This window comes from Phoca vitulina, unplaced genomic scaffold (genome assembly GCF_004348235.1).
Source record: "Phoca vitulina isolate PV1807 unplaced genomic scaffold, GSC_HSeal_1.0 scaffold37, whole genome shotgun sequence".
NCBI lineage: Eukaryota > Metazoa > Chordata > Mammalia > Carnivora > Phocidae > Phoca > Phoca vitulina.
Genome location: NW_022589740.1, coordinates 14,392,808 through 14,410,818, shown reverse-complemented (window position 1 = coordinate 14,410,818; position 18,011 = coordinate 14,392,808). Strand labels below are relative to the sequence as shown.

General features: G+C 41.8%; 1 protein-coding gene across 1 annotated transcript in view; it reads right to left on the bottom strand.

Moving 5' to 3' along the window:
- Window positions 1–18,011, bottom strand: part of RORB (RAR related orphan receptor B) — a 185,648-nt gene that overhangs the window by 28,151 nt on the left and 139,486 nt on the right. The window contains exon 4 of the mRNA XM_032427637.1: window positions 12,696–13,097. Within this exon, the coding sequence (XP_032283528.1) occupies window positions 12,696–13,097 (402 nt within the window). The remainder of the gene's footprint in view (window positions 1–12,695; window positions 13,098–18,011) is intronic.

Sequence of the window (18,011 nt, the reverse complement as noted above, 5' to 3'; positions counted from 1 at the left end):
AAAGGATTTTGGAAAGCTTATACTGTCCTGTGTTAGATGATCTTAAAGCCTAAGCACTCGCCAATGGCTTTGAGGTCAAGCATGGAACGTGCACTATTATTTCCCACACCCTTGTGGCGAGAAATAAAAAGTAAACGTCTGTTTGACGTAAGAGTTATAAATATCAACGAAGGCGAAGCAGCTGTGGAGCGGCCCTTCTCCACGTTCTCCCGCGAGTCTGCCATGCAAAGGCGAGCTGCAGGTCAATAAACCACAGGGTAAAGCTAGACTTGGGCCCCTGGGAGCAGGGCTTGAGGGCTCATTCTGTCCATTAGAAAGATGCACGGCCATCAGAGGAGATGGTCTGCCTGCACTGAGAGTCTGCGGTTATGAAAAGGGGAGAAGGATTTAAGAAGAAGGGACAAAGGGAGCAACAAAGAATGCAGTATGCAAAGTTCCTGCTAGGAGCCAAAGGAACTTTCAAGAGTCCTTGCCTGGAAAAATAGAAAAGGTAATAGTACACTCAGTCCTCTCCAGGGACTGACGGCATGAGAAGTCCAGACAAAGAGACTGAGGTAAAAGAGCAGAGGATATGGAATCTTTCTGGGCAATCGCACACCCTTCATCCGTTTCCTGGACTTGGATTGCACTTGCTGGTCAGAGCCTAGTTTTCATCGGATTCTTTAACCAGCTTGGGCTGCGGACGGCACACGTCCAGGTGGGAGCCCACCGCACTGAGCTGGGATGAGGGCTTCGACGGGACTATGGCCCAGATGGCTGACAGAGGGGAAGGTCTCCCGCCTTCAGGGGCAATGTCCATGAACCCTAACCTGTTCTCCCTGAGATCAGGGATGAGGCTAGAAGTTTCTTAAGTGGCTATAAAGACGTAGCTACATTGTCTCAGGAGTTAAGACTAGGTATATGTTCAGTGAGATAGAGGTTTGTCCAGTTCACTAAGAGTACGGGAGCTGCTTTGATAGCTAATAAAATGATGTCAAGGAACGAGAAAAACAATCTTAAATGCTCCGTCTAGTCATTTCTTTTCAATCACGATGAGGTAAATAAAATGCAAACACTGATGCCGTGAAGAAAAACTGGGTGTGTAATTACAGGTAAATGTCAAGTCCATGAGCCTTATTTTCTATTTGTTAATTTCACGAGCAACGTCTAGCTCTCGCTTTATCTCCACACCCCTCCCCCCCAGTAAAATTGCTGTTTTGCTTTTGGACTTTGACCCTGATACTTTTCTTGAAGGAAGGCTTGTTGGAACGTAAGACTTACAACCGACTAGCAAAGTTTGTAACTCCTCGTATTAAGTGACTTTATGAGACAGAAACATCCAAGTCAAGTATAAGAATAATCCTAGAAATCTTTAAAATAATTGATACAGGGAAATGTTTATGGCACAAACTGTGGCTAACAGACTACTTATCTCCAAACTCACTAAGTTGTATATTTAATGATATGCATAGCTTTTGGTACGCCAATCATATCCCAATAAAGAGGCTTAGGAAATAACTGATATAAAGCAAATATACTTGATCATTTTTGATGGAAAAAAAACCTAAAAAATATTGTTAAAATTGTCACACTTCCCTGGAACTCTTACGGGTAATCTTAAATCCACTTACGATGTGGGCAATAAGAGAAAAATTAAATTTTTGAAGGGAAGGCTAGAATAAAATTGATGGTAATTCTCAACAGTGTGTGCAAAAATTATAGAACCCTGGGGCTGGAACTAACCTCCTTCTTCCATTTCCAAATGGACTGTATCTAAATAATGTCAGAAGTGAACTGGCTCCCTCTTCTCTGAGACTTAAAGGACTTCCACACCCCTCCCCCATCCTCATCAATCTTCATTGTGATCTGCTGAATAAATCTAAGAAGTCAGAAGAGAGTCCTTCCTTAACGCATTTAGAGATGGATGAAATGTATATGATAAAGTTCACAAAGGTAAATGGAGTTTTAAAGATCACATATCACACAATGTAAAAATAACATTTTGAAGTAACCCTTAAAGAAATACATGAAAAATAATTTTGCATACGTACTGATCTGCAGAGCAAAGCGAAGTTTGGAAACAAATCATCCAAATTACCTAATTCTATGTAGAAAAAAAGACTACGTGTGTATATTTTGGTGAGAAATAAGTAAACTGACAAGTAAGGTGACAATTTCTTGTTTATAACTGTAATGCTATAAAATGAGGACCAGCTTGCAGCTTCTAAAATAGCAAGTGACCTTCTGCAGCTCTGATTTCAACCACTCAGCGGGTTTTTTCCACCAAAGGGGCTTATTTTAGCTCTCACTAGACATTTCAGCAAATGGTGCTCTCCAAAGGCTGCAGCATCTCTGACATGGATTACACAGGTGGTTTCATTAGAATCCCACATCCTGGGAGCGGGGAAAGTTGAGTATATCTTTAAAAACTGCTGCTTTCCGTGCTATTACCAAGAGCACCCGTGGCCCAACTGCACCAAGGCGAGAGAAAGCTGAGACTCCACGCTATATATAGCACTCGAGAGGGGTTGCATCTGAACTTCCTAATTCTTCCTCCTCCCCCTCCTTTTTTTTTTTTTTTTTTCATAAGAAAGGATGGTTTCTTCTTGGTGAACTATACCCTCTATTCATTTTCCTCCACAAGGGATTTCTTTTAAACTCGGAAGTATTCTCCCTAAAATACTATTTAGTTCAGCCTCAATCAAAATGATTAATGAATTTTTAATTTATCGCTTGCCTTAAGGATCTAGAGAACCACTCAGTTCTCTGTTTCGTTTGTACTACTGGTGTGAAAGTGGAATTCTTAGGGGATTCACTTTGAATTAATGCCAGCATATCTCTACGGACTTGCTCAAGGCAAGTTTTAAGTGCCTGCATTAGGTTTTCAGAGTATCAAGATTCCTCAGAATCCACGCTCTGAGGCAGTAACTATATTAGAACAACTGGTTGAAAGGTGAAACATTTAACCAAGTGCGCATTTTTGTCTTTTTGACGGTAGCCTACTAGTTTTGTAAGTTTCCTGTCATTAAATGGAACAAGTGCACTGGTTAGGGTGTAATAGGTGACTGTCAGGGAGGACAGTGTCAATTTCAAGACCTTTCTGATTTTTCCACTCTCTATTTAGAGATTGTTATTTTTTAGGCATAAATAGAATGTCCTGTTAGCATAAAAACATCAATAACATTTAAGCTTAAAACAGCCACCTATTAGTGATGCATAGCCTCAATAGGAAAGTCATATATTTTTAGCATTTAAGTTTCTCAAATTCTTTTAAGAAGGAGTTGGGGAGCATAAATAGCCTATAACTCCTTTGTTGGCGCAGTTTCATGGTCTAACCACCCATTACTCCCTCACCAGTGAATTAAGATAACTTCTGATCTCCTTTTCATACAAATTCTATTGCTGATTATTATATCAAAAAATGATATAACAGATTTTCACTTCATGTAGACCTGAACCAAAATGTTCTTAGAATTCTTCAGAAAAATTATATTAAATAAATATGAGATTATGTAATTAACTATAAAAAATGACGAAAAGGTGATCAACACAGTTCAATGAAATATGAACACAGAGAAGAACAATGAAAAAATTAGATTACTATTACTACAAGTAATAAAAATATCTAGGCAAAGACTGAGTGAATGGATGGTTAATAAAAATGGTTACTATTTCTTAAATTTTAGGAAGCTCAGGTAAGGCACTTTATTTAAAAAAAAAATTTTTTTTTTAAAGATTTTATTTATTTGAGAGAGAGTGAGAGAGATCACAGAGGGAGAGGGAATGGGAGAAGCAGGCCTCCCGCTGAGCAGGGAGCCCGATGCGGGGCTCGATCCCAGGACCCTGGGATCATGCCCTGAGCTGAAGGCAGACGCTTAACCGACTGAGCCACCCAAATGCCCCAAAGAGCACTTTAAATAGAAGGTAAGAAAGCACAATGTAAAGCAGAAAGAAAAACTGAAAGAATCTGTATTAGCATTTGTGTCTAAGCAGAGTATAAGCCAAACAAAAAAGCATCACAAAGCAGCAAAACAGATGAACCATCTAAGAGGGTGCTTTCTTCCTTAATACTTTAATAATGGAAAGCCATCTGGGATCACAAGTGTTTTGTTTTATTGTGATAATGTATATGTCTAACTTTTGGGAAATTATAGTTCCCTTTCTTCAAACTAGTTAATAACACTGAGAAAGAATCTTTTATGAAAACATTACATTTCAAAGTTAACTTTCATACTGAAAGACCTCCTTCACAGAACAATCAGGAAACATCAACTTACTTCAATGTCCTGGAACTAATGAGTTCAAAGGGAGCTATCTTGTAAGACAGAGGAAGCCAACATGGACCCCTTCAGATTTTTACTTTGTGCCCTTTGGGAAGTCACTTAACATCTTAAAGTCCTAGTGTCCTTGGGTTTGATCTTCTATCTACAGAAGGATTTGGCAGGAGAGACATCTTCTAAGGGCTGTGTGAAACATGGCTACATGAGTCTGAGGGGCTCCATGAGAATTTCTCTTTGTTTTGACTCATGAGGGGGAAGTCTTGCAGAGTTACAGAGGGTAAGAGGACAGAAGAGTCTCAGATGGGACAAACAAGAGCAATGCAACCAGAGTCCATTAAAATCTTTCCCTATTCTCTTTAAAAGACTACGCCTCCACACGTTACCCGAAGGACAATTAGCGGGTCACAAATGATGAAAACCTAATTATGAAAATTGCTCAGGGCCATCATCAGGATTGACTTTTACTATTTAGATTTTGTTGACCTATGGATTGACCGTGAATTTAAACTGAAGCAATCCCCCTCTTCCTTCTGGAAATTTAGTCAATGCACTTCTGACCTTTAAAAAGAACTACTTCAGAGGAAATCTTGGGAGGTAAATTTTACATTTTCAAACATTTAATCTAAATTTAAAAAAGTAACGATTCCTTAAATAATACCTTTAGGCGACTAATGTTTTAAAATAAGTGTTTTCTAAGTAGTCTAGCTCTAAGTCGTCCTACAACAAGAGAGCATTTCCACAATGGACCTTAGAAACATGGCTCAAATTTAAATAGTACATTTTTTCTCCTTAGGGTTGAAGGTATTTTGCCACAGGAAAGTTTAGATCCTTCTAAACTAAAATAAAATCAAAACAGTAATAAAATAAAAATAAAACAAGGAAAAAAGTCTTTCCAGCAAGGAACATTTCCCACAGGTCCCCCCACGCTGGTAAACCTCACAGGAGTAAATCCCGTGCCTGTTGACAGGGAGAGCCTCTCAGGTTGGTTGTGTCCTATGCCAGTAAACACCAAAGTGCCTTCACGTCCGGGGACCTGGCCATCAAATGACATTTCTGTGTTCCACGACGGCCCTCGTGGTACTTTAGCCCTAACCAAGCTCTTCCCAAGATGGGTGCGTGGAAATGTGGATAAAACAGTACATCTCCACCCCGCATCTGTGGAAAAGCAATTCAGGGCTCCTGCCCAGAGCGTGTCAAAGCTTGTAATGACTCGAAATGCTGTTTGACCGTGGGGGCTGTTTCAGAGGCTGTCTCGTAAGCATCAACACTTCCCCCCCTTGACAAGTTGTAGGCAGAACCTCTTGAAATCTCCCTTCCTCTTCCTTACTGCAGAATATTTCATATCTACCATGGCTTTTGAAATTCAGGGTATAAAGTGGAACTGGTTTTCTGACAGCTTCTCAGTAGCGCCTTCCTTCCTTCCTTCCCTCCCTGCTCCCTCCCTCCCTTCCTTGTTGGTAGATTTTAGAGTTTTCTTACGAAGTTCTGAATTCTGAGTCCAAAATTAATCCTGCACTAGTATCTCTAGGAAAAGTCCACTGAGGAAGATCAGTTTTGTGCAATTTCAACTCAAAACAGAAAAGGTGAGTTAGAATATTTACCTAATGGAGTGAATGCTAGCACATTAGGAAAGCTGTATTAATATAGGTAAAGCACGTAGCGACTAATATGCATACATGTACAAGCACTTGACCCGAGCATGTATCTTTGTATTGCTTATAATGTAAACCATCTTTCTATTTGTTTGGAGCCTTGCTGGTCACAAAGTGCTTTTGTATACATCATGCCATTGACTCCAGTAAGTGCACAGAGCTTGGAACTAGAGCGGCTACAACATATCACTAGGTGATTTTAGATCATCTTTGTGAGGTTATTAAAGGATATCTAGAAAGATACGGATCTGAATGACCCTAGCAAAGAACTACAGTTCTTTGTCCCAGGACACCCTAGAATAGTGCACAGCCATGGACTAGTTAATACAAGAGTGTGGCCATGGTAGAGATCCCAGAAATGTGACAACTGGAGCTGATTAGCCCAGTCCCCATATTTGGGAAATTTCTCTTGAGATAGAAAGCAGGATTCTAGAAATAGCAGCCTCTTTTGTAGGTGGCAAAGAACAACGGGGTGTGAAAATTTCGGAGGAGTCAAGTAAGACTCTCTCCAGTGCCCAAGGTAACCTGGGAGGCCTGGGGCTAAGGCTAAGGCCCCTTAGCAGTTAAGAACATGTCTTCATTTTACAGCCTCCTCTTTTCCCACAAGAGAGGCTCAGGGAGGTAGTCAGGTTGGAGCGGGCCAGTGAGGACAGGCGGATTTACCCTGAAGATGTTTCTGTACAGTATCCCATCCTTTACACTGAATGAACATGAACTCGGGGTATTTGGAGATTGCTTGCCACCCTCTTCTTGAGCTGTCTCTGGTGATTTTTGATGCTCATTTTAATCTGGTTTCTTGTTTTTGTTTTGTTTTGTTTTCGGGAGGGTGGATGGAGAGAAGAGGCTGGTGCACAGTTCTGGTTTGATTGTGCTTATTAACTTTATCACTGATAGGGTCATCCCACCCCACGGGTCCTCCTCCCTGTGAGGGAGGTGTGGTTGGGGAGAACCAGAGGCAAGGGACTGGAGCATCTTGCAGAACAGCCTAGTTACCTGTAAGTCCCTCCTCTCTACCACCCGATCCTTGTCTTTGGGAAGTGGCTACAACAGAGGGAATATTTGTATAGAGGGCTAAACCTCCCACCAGGAGGTGGGAGAATCGTAATCCTTCAACGTCATTTAATCCAACCCACCTTATTTTTCTGACAAAGACACTGAACCTCAGAAAGCTGAACTAATTTTGAACAAGTTCACATGGCTAGTATGTGGAATAAGGATTTCCAATATATGGTCCCTAAACTGCCTGCAAAGGGCCTGTGGTTGGCAGGGGTGGGGGGAACAAGAGGTATTGGAGGACAGTGGAAGTTCCCAAGATGTCTACCCTCAAAGCAAGGAAGGGAGAACGAAAGGCACTGGGCTTTCCTTTCCCCATGCTGCTTGAATGATTTTTCTCACTAATTTGGTCTATTTTTATTTATTTCAATGACTTACTGGACAGTTGCTCCTGAATCACATGCCTACCTGTGTTCGTCACTGGTGCCACTGGGGGACAAAGGAAGTATGTAGCTAGAATTGAATTCTATTCTCTGTACCATTTCTGAACGAGTCGTTAATTATGCATAGAGAAATGTATATTTATTAAATATACATGTGAATATGCATAGATAGATTTAAGCAGTTATAAAAGATTTATCCGTAGAAGCATATGCCCTTAAAGGTGCCACCTTAAGACCATAGCACCTGCTTGGGGTTCTTAATAAGTAACAAGTGAAACACCAATGTTGATAGAATTCTCCCAAATAAAGCACGCTAGTGAGATCTTCTATGTTTCTATGTAGACTTGATAGAATTCAGTAGTAGTAAAAGGGACTAGGTCACTTTCATACCAATCTCTATGTAATCTCCTCTAGTAATACTCAGCTTCTGGAATAGGTAATTTAAAAAAAAAAGGTTTATGTCTAGTTTTTATGCTTAAAATTCCAGGCTCCATAAACAGAGCACACAAGAAATAGGAAATTAAATCTATATTTAAGATTATATAGGAGAGACCAAGGAATTCACATTTCTTTGTCTTTATCTGGAGAGAAAATTACTAAAAGCAACAGCAAATTCAGGCGATGTGTGTAAAAGGTAATTTATCCACTTAGCCTCACAGCTAATTTGATGGATTCCCCTCCCCCCCCCGTTTTTAAAAGCATATTGTTTGGCTATTTGAACTGTCTTGTTGTCTAGTACCTCGCAGATATGCTGCCAATCATCTTTGAGCTTAAATGAGCTTTTGTTAAAAGTACTGGTCCTATAGAATCCCCCAACCCATCTAAGAGCTACAGTGGGGAGCACATACAGGAACCTCCCCTTCCTTCTTTGCTCGCTCGCTCGCTGGGGATCCGTTAGCCCGTGTCCTCTCCCTGCCACCCACAACTGCAAAATTTTATCCCCGAAGATATAACACATCCTCACGCCAGCTTGAAATAAAGTTCCAGCTAAGCCCAGTTAATACTCCTGCCTAAATATTAATTTGCAGCTTACTTTCGTCCTTGTCTTATTTCATGACTTTTCCTCCTACGGGATTTTGAGAAACCCAAGGATATAATTCTTGAAATGTTTCATATTTTTTCTGTTTGTTTACCCGCATTTTGTTTTCTCTTTCCAAGACCATGAGAATAAACCATTCCTGTTAAGAGATACGGCTCAGAGTAAGCAATACCCCCATCTCCCTCACCTCCAGGAGGCTCTGTGCTACCATCATGTCCAGGACTTACAATATATGACACACTGAATTGCGATAGTTTGTTCTCATGTCTGGCTCTCAGCTGGTGAGGGCAGGAGCCGTGATCTGCTGGTCTTGAAGGCCTAGCACATTTCAAAAATATGTTTTCCAAAGAATGCCTGGTAGTCTAGGATGGTAGAGCTATCTACATCAGAATTTAAGCTTTGTCACCTAACTCTGTGTTCTAGAGAAATCCCTTAATTTCTTCATCTGCAAAATGGGATGATTTCTTCACTATCCACCTCTGAGGCTCAAAAAGGCTAACATGCATTTTCTATACTTCTCTCCATACAAACCTAAGAAGTTTGTAGCTTCTTTGGTATATTTTTAGAAAGATAAGCTTGGATTTTCTGGGGAATATTCCTGACTCTCATGACATTCCTTTAACTCACTTTTTGGGACGAGCCTACTGTTGCTTATACACTTGTTTCATGGTTCTTACACATGTGGTTTGATTAAATTAATTCCAAGCTGTAAGACCATATTCTACATGAACTATTCCCAAAACTGGTTTTAAAAAACAGCTGCTTTTATGATAAACTCAATATCAGAATAATGGCCTGCTTGTACACAGTTCATTATTCCTTCAGAAACCAGGGGAAGCAGACCAGGGCTTCTAATAGCCAAGAATGATGTTCAAAAATTCTTTAGTGTCCTATCGCCTTCAATTCACCCAGTGAGAATGTGGCTAAAATCAGATTTTCTATTTTGTCTGCACAGAGTTCTTTCTGTGACAGCTTGCCACCAGCCAGATTAGTATAGATGCTCATTAATCAAGGCAGGTCAAAATGTCAGCGTTCTCACTCTGGGCGCTCTTTGTACCACCTAGAAGGATGGCAGACAGGCAGCAAACACTGAGCATGTTTTGCTGTATGAATGCCAATTAACTTGTGAGGGGTTCCCTTTGTTTGGTGGGAGGACATACAGCATAATGGTCCAAAGAATGGCTTCCGATGTTACTCAGACCTGAGCTCACATGCTTATTTTGCTTTTTTACAGGTTTTATAACTTTGGAGCCTTTTTTTTTTCATCTGTAAAATGGACATACGGCTACCTCCGTGATAGGCACAATACAACTGTGATGAGAATTAAACGGAGGACCTTGCTCAGCACAGCGCAGGTGCTCAAGAAAAGGTTATTATATTACTTGTAATAACCACTAGTGTTATTAATTATAATGATATGAATCACATTGTAATACCAATTACATTAATAATAATAGTACAGCTTACGCTCGCTAGGTGCCCTCCTAAGAACTTATGAACATTAACTCATTTCATCAACACCCTCTTGTGGGACTATTGTTCCAGGTTTACAACAGACCCAAAGAGATTAGGGAAATTGCTGTCGGGAAAGGGCAGGTTTTGAACTCAGGCAATTCAGCTTTAGAACCAGAGTTCTTCACCACCATCCCATACCACTGATGCTTTTCTGCTCAACGGTACTGCTGCGGACGTGGTGCTTTAGTGACATGAGCGACAGTTTTTTGGATGGTGCAAGAAAGAACAGTGTACCGCAATTCTGTGGCTTGTCATAGGTTATCTGCCTTTGACACCCACAGCAGTCTGTGTCCACTAGATGGCACTGTTGTTCAAACGAAATGTGAACCAAGTCACTACTTAGGTTTGGAAGCCTGCTAAACTTGGGAACAGCAGCAGGGCAAGCCAGTTGCATCCCTCGAAGTCTGATGGAAGAAACCCCCAAAACTTCACAGCGTAGCTAGAGATCCCTAAATACTAATGGTATGGAGAAATAGTTAGGAAAAATATATGCTAGTTCTTTCTGGGTGTTGATGTCTGTAGAAACTCTGGACGAGTTTTGAAATCATCTAGTCCAAATGCATCAGTTCATAAATAAATAGCCTGAGGGCCAGAGAGGAAAAGCTACTGGGAGATGCGCACCCAGACTTGATGGCTTTGGCTGTAGTTCTCTCTCCCTAATACTTCCAACTGATTCTAAATCACAAAGAAATTGTGGTTCCTGAATTCTTAGAAGCCTTTCCTTTGGGGTATGGGGCAGAAGACTGCCCAATGATTATGAATTTCTGCCTCATTATGTTTTATATGTATATTCAAAATCAAGACCAGACTCAGATATTTAGATATGAAGGAGGATAAAAGCAAAAAACGGTGCCTATTTGTTTTTCTTTTTAATATGTCTCCTTGGAAAGACTGAGTGACTCCACTTTATCTATTTTTTTTTTTTTAAGAGAGGGATAAAGGGGGAGGGGCAGAGGGAAAGGGAGAGAGAGAATCTTAAGCAGGCTCCATGCCCAGTGTGGAACCCGACGTGGGGCTCAATCTCACAACCCCGAGATCATGACCTGAGCCGAAATCAAGACTTAGACGCTTAACTGACTGAGTCCCCCAGGCACCTGGAGCGACTCCACTTTAAAAGACTGACCCAATTGGTTGACAGTGCAGTTTGTGGATATTAAACCCAGAGCAGGTAGCAGGGTAATGGATAAGCAAAAGGACTGGAATCAGACTGCCTGGATGGAACCGAAGGACCCAGGAAAGGCCATGAGACACCCCTAAGCCTCTGTTTCCACATCTGTAAAATGGGAATATTTTTACTTATAAGACGTTTGTGAAAATTAAATGCATGTGAAGTGCCTATGACATAGTTAAAAAACCAAGGTTAAGGGTAGCAATAAAAATGAGTATTTGTCATGATTGCTGATGCTTAGTTTTCTGTATCTCTCAGCTGTGAATGTCATTGCGGGTGCTTTGTCAACAACTTCTTTACTCACTGTCACATGCTAAATTGCTAAAAAAGAGACATAATGTTTCAGGTTTTGTAACTGTGTAACATCACATCTTCCTCAACCAGATGGTAGAAGTAGCCAAGATACATATGGCATGTACTTCATTATGTGTTCACATCAACTTTATTTAAAACGCTCGTAGGCTTTGGGCTCCTACTCATAGTTTAGACAGAGAAGGTGACTGGCATGCAAATAATAACCATTGAACACTTGCTGAGTGTCAAACATTGCTCTGTTTTGCAAGTATGAACTCATTTAATTCTTACTACGACCGTGTGATCTAGGAACTAATACTTTTCCTTTTTGAAAGATGAGCAAACTGGGATCCAGAAACTTGGGCTCCAGCTTAAATAATAAGCCAGAGTCAGCATCTGAACTCAGGTGGCCTGGTTCTTAGTGACCCTGGTTCTGCCACCTCTCGGGGCAGGATATGAGGAGGAGGCTTCTCCAAGGTTCCTGAGGCCTAGCTCGCTTCCCTCCCACCCCCCCATACCAAATAACACAATGAAGCCTGATAGAGCCACTGTTTGTGTAGCTCTTCTAGGCTACTGTTAACAGGCAACTTCATGACCCAGGAGGCTCATGTATTAAACCTACATCAATATTTTTATGGCAGTTAGTTAATGAGATCAACTGGTTAAACATTTAATAGACTCCTGAGCTTAACAGGGTAAAATAAAGCTGCAATATTCAGTGTAACTTATTGGTTGCTCATATGTTCTGTAACATTCCAGACTACCCTCTTTCACTGCCAGGAATTTAGACTCTATTCCCAGGTAGAATTCTTGAATTCAGATTTACAAGAGACATAGCGGTCTTCTGGTCTACCCCTCTGCCTTTAAAAAGAAGGAAACTGAGGTACCATTTGCTTCTGGCTAGTCCCAAGTTATCTTAGAGGAAGAGCTGGAGCCCTGTTCATTCAGGTATTACATACTGCTTCTACATCCCTTAGCTATTTTATTTTGAATAGTATCACTCTGAATACTTGCTGAAATTCTCCTGTTTATACCAGTAACAGTTTTCCTTCAGTGATGAACCCAAATTCAACAGAGAGCATCTGTTCTTTACAGATAGCATCTTCCTGTTGATCATGTCTTCTTTCTTCCTTCGCTTGACATCAACTATCATGGGGCAGGGGACCAATGACATTTATCACAAAACATTTTTAAATCAAATAGTGTTTTTTACTAGAAGCCACGCACACAAGCCATCGAACCTAGACCTACGACCACGACCATACTACACAGGACCAAGGTGACTTCAAAGCAGAATTGCCAAAAAGGAGCCGGGAGGCGCCTCCCACTTACCGATTTCGGTCATCGTTATCCCTGGCGCTAGCTGCCCGTTGTTGAAAGAGCTATAGGTAAACAAGTTGGGTACGGACGTGAGGTCATAGATGGGTTCTTGCTTTATCTGTTTGATTCCAGTCATGTCAAGTCCTGACTGATCGGGGGACGGCTGGCCGGAATCCACGCTGTAATAGCCCTCGGACTTGGGCAAGTCGATGACGTGTCCGTTGGCGTACGTGCCCCCGGCCTCGCTGTTCAGGCCGCCCAGGCCGTTGCTGATGCTGCCGCCGTACACCCTGGCCAGCGCTTCGGCCTCGCCGCTCTGCTGCTGCCGCTGTTCCTGCAGCCGCTGCTGGTGCTTCTGCACCTCGGCATACAGGCTGTCCCTCTGCTTCTTGGACATCCTGCCGAACTTCACAGCTGCGTGGGGGGCGGAGAGAAAAGCGGGAGAACGCTTGGGGTTATCATTTCGGCAAGCCCGAGGCCCAACACCAGATGCACAGAGTCCTCGCGCCCAGAAGCCGCAGAGTGCGTTCATCCGCAGCCCGCATCCGCGAAAGGTGGGACTCGGGAGGCTCTGTACTGGTTTATGCGCAGAGTGAGAAATAACCCTACGCTACCAAGAAATGTCAAAACTTATGTATTTCTTTTTTTTTTTTTAATTTTTTTATTGTTATGTTAATCCCCATACATTACATCATTAGTTTTTGATATAGTGTTCCATGATTCATTGTTTGTGCATAACACCCAGTGCTCCATGCAGAACGTGCCCTCCTCAATACCCATCACCAGGCTAACCCATCCCCCCACCCCCCTCCCCTCTAGAACCCTCAGTTTGTTTTTCAGAGTCCATCATCTCTCATGGTTCTTCTAAACTTATGTATTTCTTATTGCCATCAAGTTAGAAGGCATAATCCTGGTTCTTTCTTTTTTTTTTTTTAAAAGATTTTATTTATTTATTAGAGAGAGAGTGAGAGAGAGAGCACAAGAGGGGGGAGCGGGAGAGGGAGAAGCAGACTCCCCGCCGAGCAGGGAGCCTGATGCGGGACTCGATCCCGGGACTCCAGGGTCATGACCTGAGCCGAAGGCAGTCGCTTAACCAACTGAGCCACCCAGGCGCCCAAAACTTATGTATTTCTTATTGCCATCAAGTTAGAAGGCATAATCCTGGTTCTTTCTTTTTTTTTTTTTTTTTAAAGATTTTATTTATTTGAGAGAGAGACACACAGTGAGAGAGGGAACACAAGCAGGGGGAGTGGGAGAGGGAGAAGCAGGCTTCCCGCCGAGCAGGGAGCCCGATGTGGGACTCCATCCCAGGACCCTGGGATCATGACCCGAGCCGAAGGCAGACACTTAACGACTGAGCCACCCAGGCACCCCTGTTTTCGTTGACATTTTCATAGCAGGCACTATTTGGTAGTTTTTGGTTTGTGGATTTTTTTCCCCACACATAAGAAAGAACCAGGATTGGGGCGCCTGGGTGGCTCAGTCATTAAGCGTCTGCATTCGGCTCAGGTCATGATCCCAGGGTCCTGAGATCGAGCCCCGCATCGGGCTCCCTGCTCGGCGGGAAGCCTGCTTCTCCCTCTTCCACTCCCCCTGCTTGTGTTCCCTCTCTCGCTGTGTCTCTATCAAATAAATAAAATCTTTAAAAAACAAAATGTCAACGAAAACAATGAATTGTGGATCACCACATCAAGAACAAATGATGTATTGTACGGTGATTAACATAATAAAATAAAAATTTAAAAAAATTAAAAAAAAATGTCAACCAACATTCATTCTTAGCTTCCCCAGCTAAGCACTAGGGTTACTAGATTGTTGGATCGGGTCCTATTATTTCACATTTTCTTTAAGATTTTATTTATTTGTGTGTGAGAGAGAGAGAGCACGCACAAGCAGGGACAGTGGCAGGCAGAGGGAGAAGCAGGCTCCCGCTAAGCAAGGAGCCCCATGCAGTACTCAATCCTAAGACCCGGGGATCATGACCTATGCTGAAGGCAGATGCTTAACTGACTTAGCCACCCAGGCATCCCGTATTTCACATTTTCTAAATAGCATATTGGGTAAGACTAAGGATGTGGCACAGGGTGATAAACACAATTTTAAGTAAGCATTTGTCTTCAGTTTGCTTTTGGGACCAAATTCGAAGAGTCTTTGGAAAATAGCAGTTATGTATATCCAGTGCTTGGCAAGTGATCCCACTGTTACCCCTCCTTTCTTGTTCTACCACCCCCAAGTTTTATATTGCCCATCTCTTCTGGAAAAATCCTCAGGCATTCTAAGGAAAAAGGAGGAAGAGGCTCTGTACGTAGTCACAGAGTAATCTGATGGTGCTTTGATCTGAATTCATTGTTTCTTAACTAGGAGAGCTTAACCTCCTGAACTGCTATGGATATTGACATTTTTCCTCACAAGCTTTTTTAGTTTTCCTAAACTCCCAGTTTAGGCTGTGACTATTTTAAGCCAAGGGGCCATCTTGTCTGAATCATCAAACACTCCGTCGTTCAGCTCATGTTAATGGTGGGCACTGTGACAAACATGGAGTTTTCCCTCTGAGTTTCCATTTTCTTTTCATTCCTGACAATGTTCCCATCACCTTCTTTTAAGAAAAGATTTTATTAATTTATTTTAGAGAGAGAGAGAGCGAAGTGAGCAGAGAGAGGAGCAGAGGGAGAGGGACAAGTGTGGAGCCCACTCCAGGCTTGATCTCACCACCCTGAGATCATGACCTGAGCAGAAACCAAGAGTTGAATGCTTAATGGACTGAGCCACCCAGGTGTCCCTCTCTCCCATCACCTTTTGTTATTGGGAGCCCAGAGAATGTAGAAAGAAGAAAGTGGAGGTAGAAGCAGGTCCGATTCCTGGATTCAGTCACTAGCGTTGGTGAGCTTAATTTCTGAGAAAAACTAAACGAGGAAGCGCTTAAGAGCTCTCCAGCACAGAGAGTCCCCAGAAGAGATTGCCTACTGTGAAAGAGCTACCATTTCCCAACACCTCCGTCCCCTGCCAGGTTCCATCAATGTTCATTATCTCCTTCTGCTGGTTACAGAGCTACCAAATTCTATCTAAGCATCGGCTGTTCAGAATGGAGACCACATTTCCCAGCCTCCCTCACTGGCAGGTGCAGCTATGTGACTAAGTTCTGGGTGGCAGGAAGTAAATGGAAGTGCCACTTATACTTCTGAGCGTGGGGACATGTGTCTTCCTCCTGCCTGCCTGCTGGAAGGTTGTGGCTATGAAGGCTGGATTTAGAGCAGCCCAAACTTCCTGTTTCCCCTTAATCCTCCTGAAAAGACTAAGTTCTGGCGCTGTCTAAACAGAAACACAAAGGGGTGATTATATAGTAAGTTTTCTGACCGAAGACAATTCATATGTTTAATTCACACCAAACTCCCCTTACCACCTCAACTGTTATTTTTAGAGAGTCTGGAATCATTTAGATCATTGTGTTTAACTTTGTTGGTAGAGAAACGGTCTTTGTTAGATTCTGTTTCTCAGACACACATTTATGTGCTATGATATTTCCAGTTTGTCCATGGACCATATTCTAAAGAAAATTTTAGGGAAAGCATTCTTTGTACCTTTATATTATATCTTTACAAATAACATATATATATTATAACATTATAATAAGTTAATAAATAAATTTATAAATAAATTTATATGTTTTATATACATATAAATTCCTTCGGGAAAAAACTTTTTGTATAAGAAAAAATAAACCATGGTAACTTTTGATTCAGAAAGAAGAACGTTTCCCCCCCCAAGAAATTAACTGACACCCTTCTTTATTTGCTAACCTGTTCTTTGCATTCATGTAGGTTCAGTACAGCCATTTATTACAGAGCTATGCAGGTGGATATAAAATTTCGATTATAGATCAAAATTTTATTTTGGCTGGAGTAGATCTACTTTTTTTCTTTTTTTTTTTTTAATTTGAGAGAGAGAGAGAGGGAGGGAGTGAGGGAGGGAGACAGAGAGCGAGCATGAGCAGGGTGGAGAGGCGGAGGGAGAGGGAGAAGCAGGCTTCCCCCTGGGCAGGGCACCCCATGTGAGGCTCGATCCCAGGACCCCAAGATCATGACCTGAGCCTCAAGCAGATGCTTAACCGACTGAGCCACCCAGGCGCCCCATGCAGTAGATCTACTTTCTGAGTTACTTTAGTAGAATAGTTTTGCATTTGTTTGTTTAAAATCTATAAAGAAAAAAAAAAAAAAACTGGGGACAAACTCCTCTCTCACGAAGACATAAATGCAATGTCTCTTTTTAAAACCCTTTCTATTTAAACCTTGCTTCCCATTTCCATACACTCTATATTTAGGTGAAATATACATTGCGGTGGATTGATTGCATTGATGACCCTGATTCCTCTTACCTATTCCCCGCCCCCCCCCAAATACGCAGGGCCCTTTCATTCTCCGCAGGCCCCCTGCCCCACCCTTGTTTCAGGGTCATGCGACCTGCTTGGGGCCAATGGGAGATAGACATGTGACACAAACAGAGGCTTCAGAGGTGTTTGTGTGATCGAATATCTCACCAGGAAAAGGACGTGCCTCAACTAGCTTGCTAGAGGATAAGGTTTGTGAAGCCCAGCCCCAGCCACCTCGATCTTTCCAGACAAGGCTATCCACCTTCAGCGGAGGCACAGATGGACCTATAGCCGGCGGCCGATGAATGAGTGAACCCAGTTAAGACCCTACATTAAATAATTTTAGGTCCAGAAATCTGCTCTTAACCATAGATCTCATAATCAAAGCAAACGATGTCAAATAAGTATGCTGTCAAGACCTCTGCCCTGGTAAACTTCTGAAAACCCAATGGTAAATAGTTATGCCCTTTCCAAGGTACTGACTTACCAGGTCAATGAACAAACTGAAATAGTTTCAGAGATAACTTAAAGCTCTCCTACATTTTGGAATTATCCGTCTTCATCCTAAATCAAGAACGTTGCTGACAATTACTATAATACTATTTTAGAATAAATTTTCCATTCATTTCAGAAACTTCGGTGAGCCAGTGTTTCAGTTTTGTGCCCTTCCTGTAACAAAAGTAGTGACATATTTGGGGAAAAGGATTCCAGTACATGGAACAAATAAATCTACTGAAAACTCTCCTTAAAAGGCTAAGTTCTGGTGCCCTCCTGACATTTTCTATATATATAAATAATTCCTTGTCACCATTTGTAAAAAAATTTTTGTTGTATTCATAGGCCTATTTCTAACAAAAGCCATATTACTATTATATTTTCAAGTATTAGCATTCTTCTTACCACTACTCATTAATCAGAATGGCACATATTTTAAGTGTTTGCCCCTCTCAAACTTGAATTAT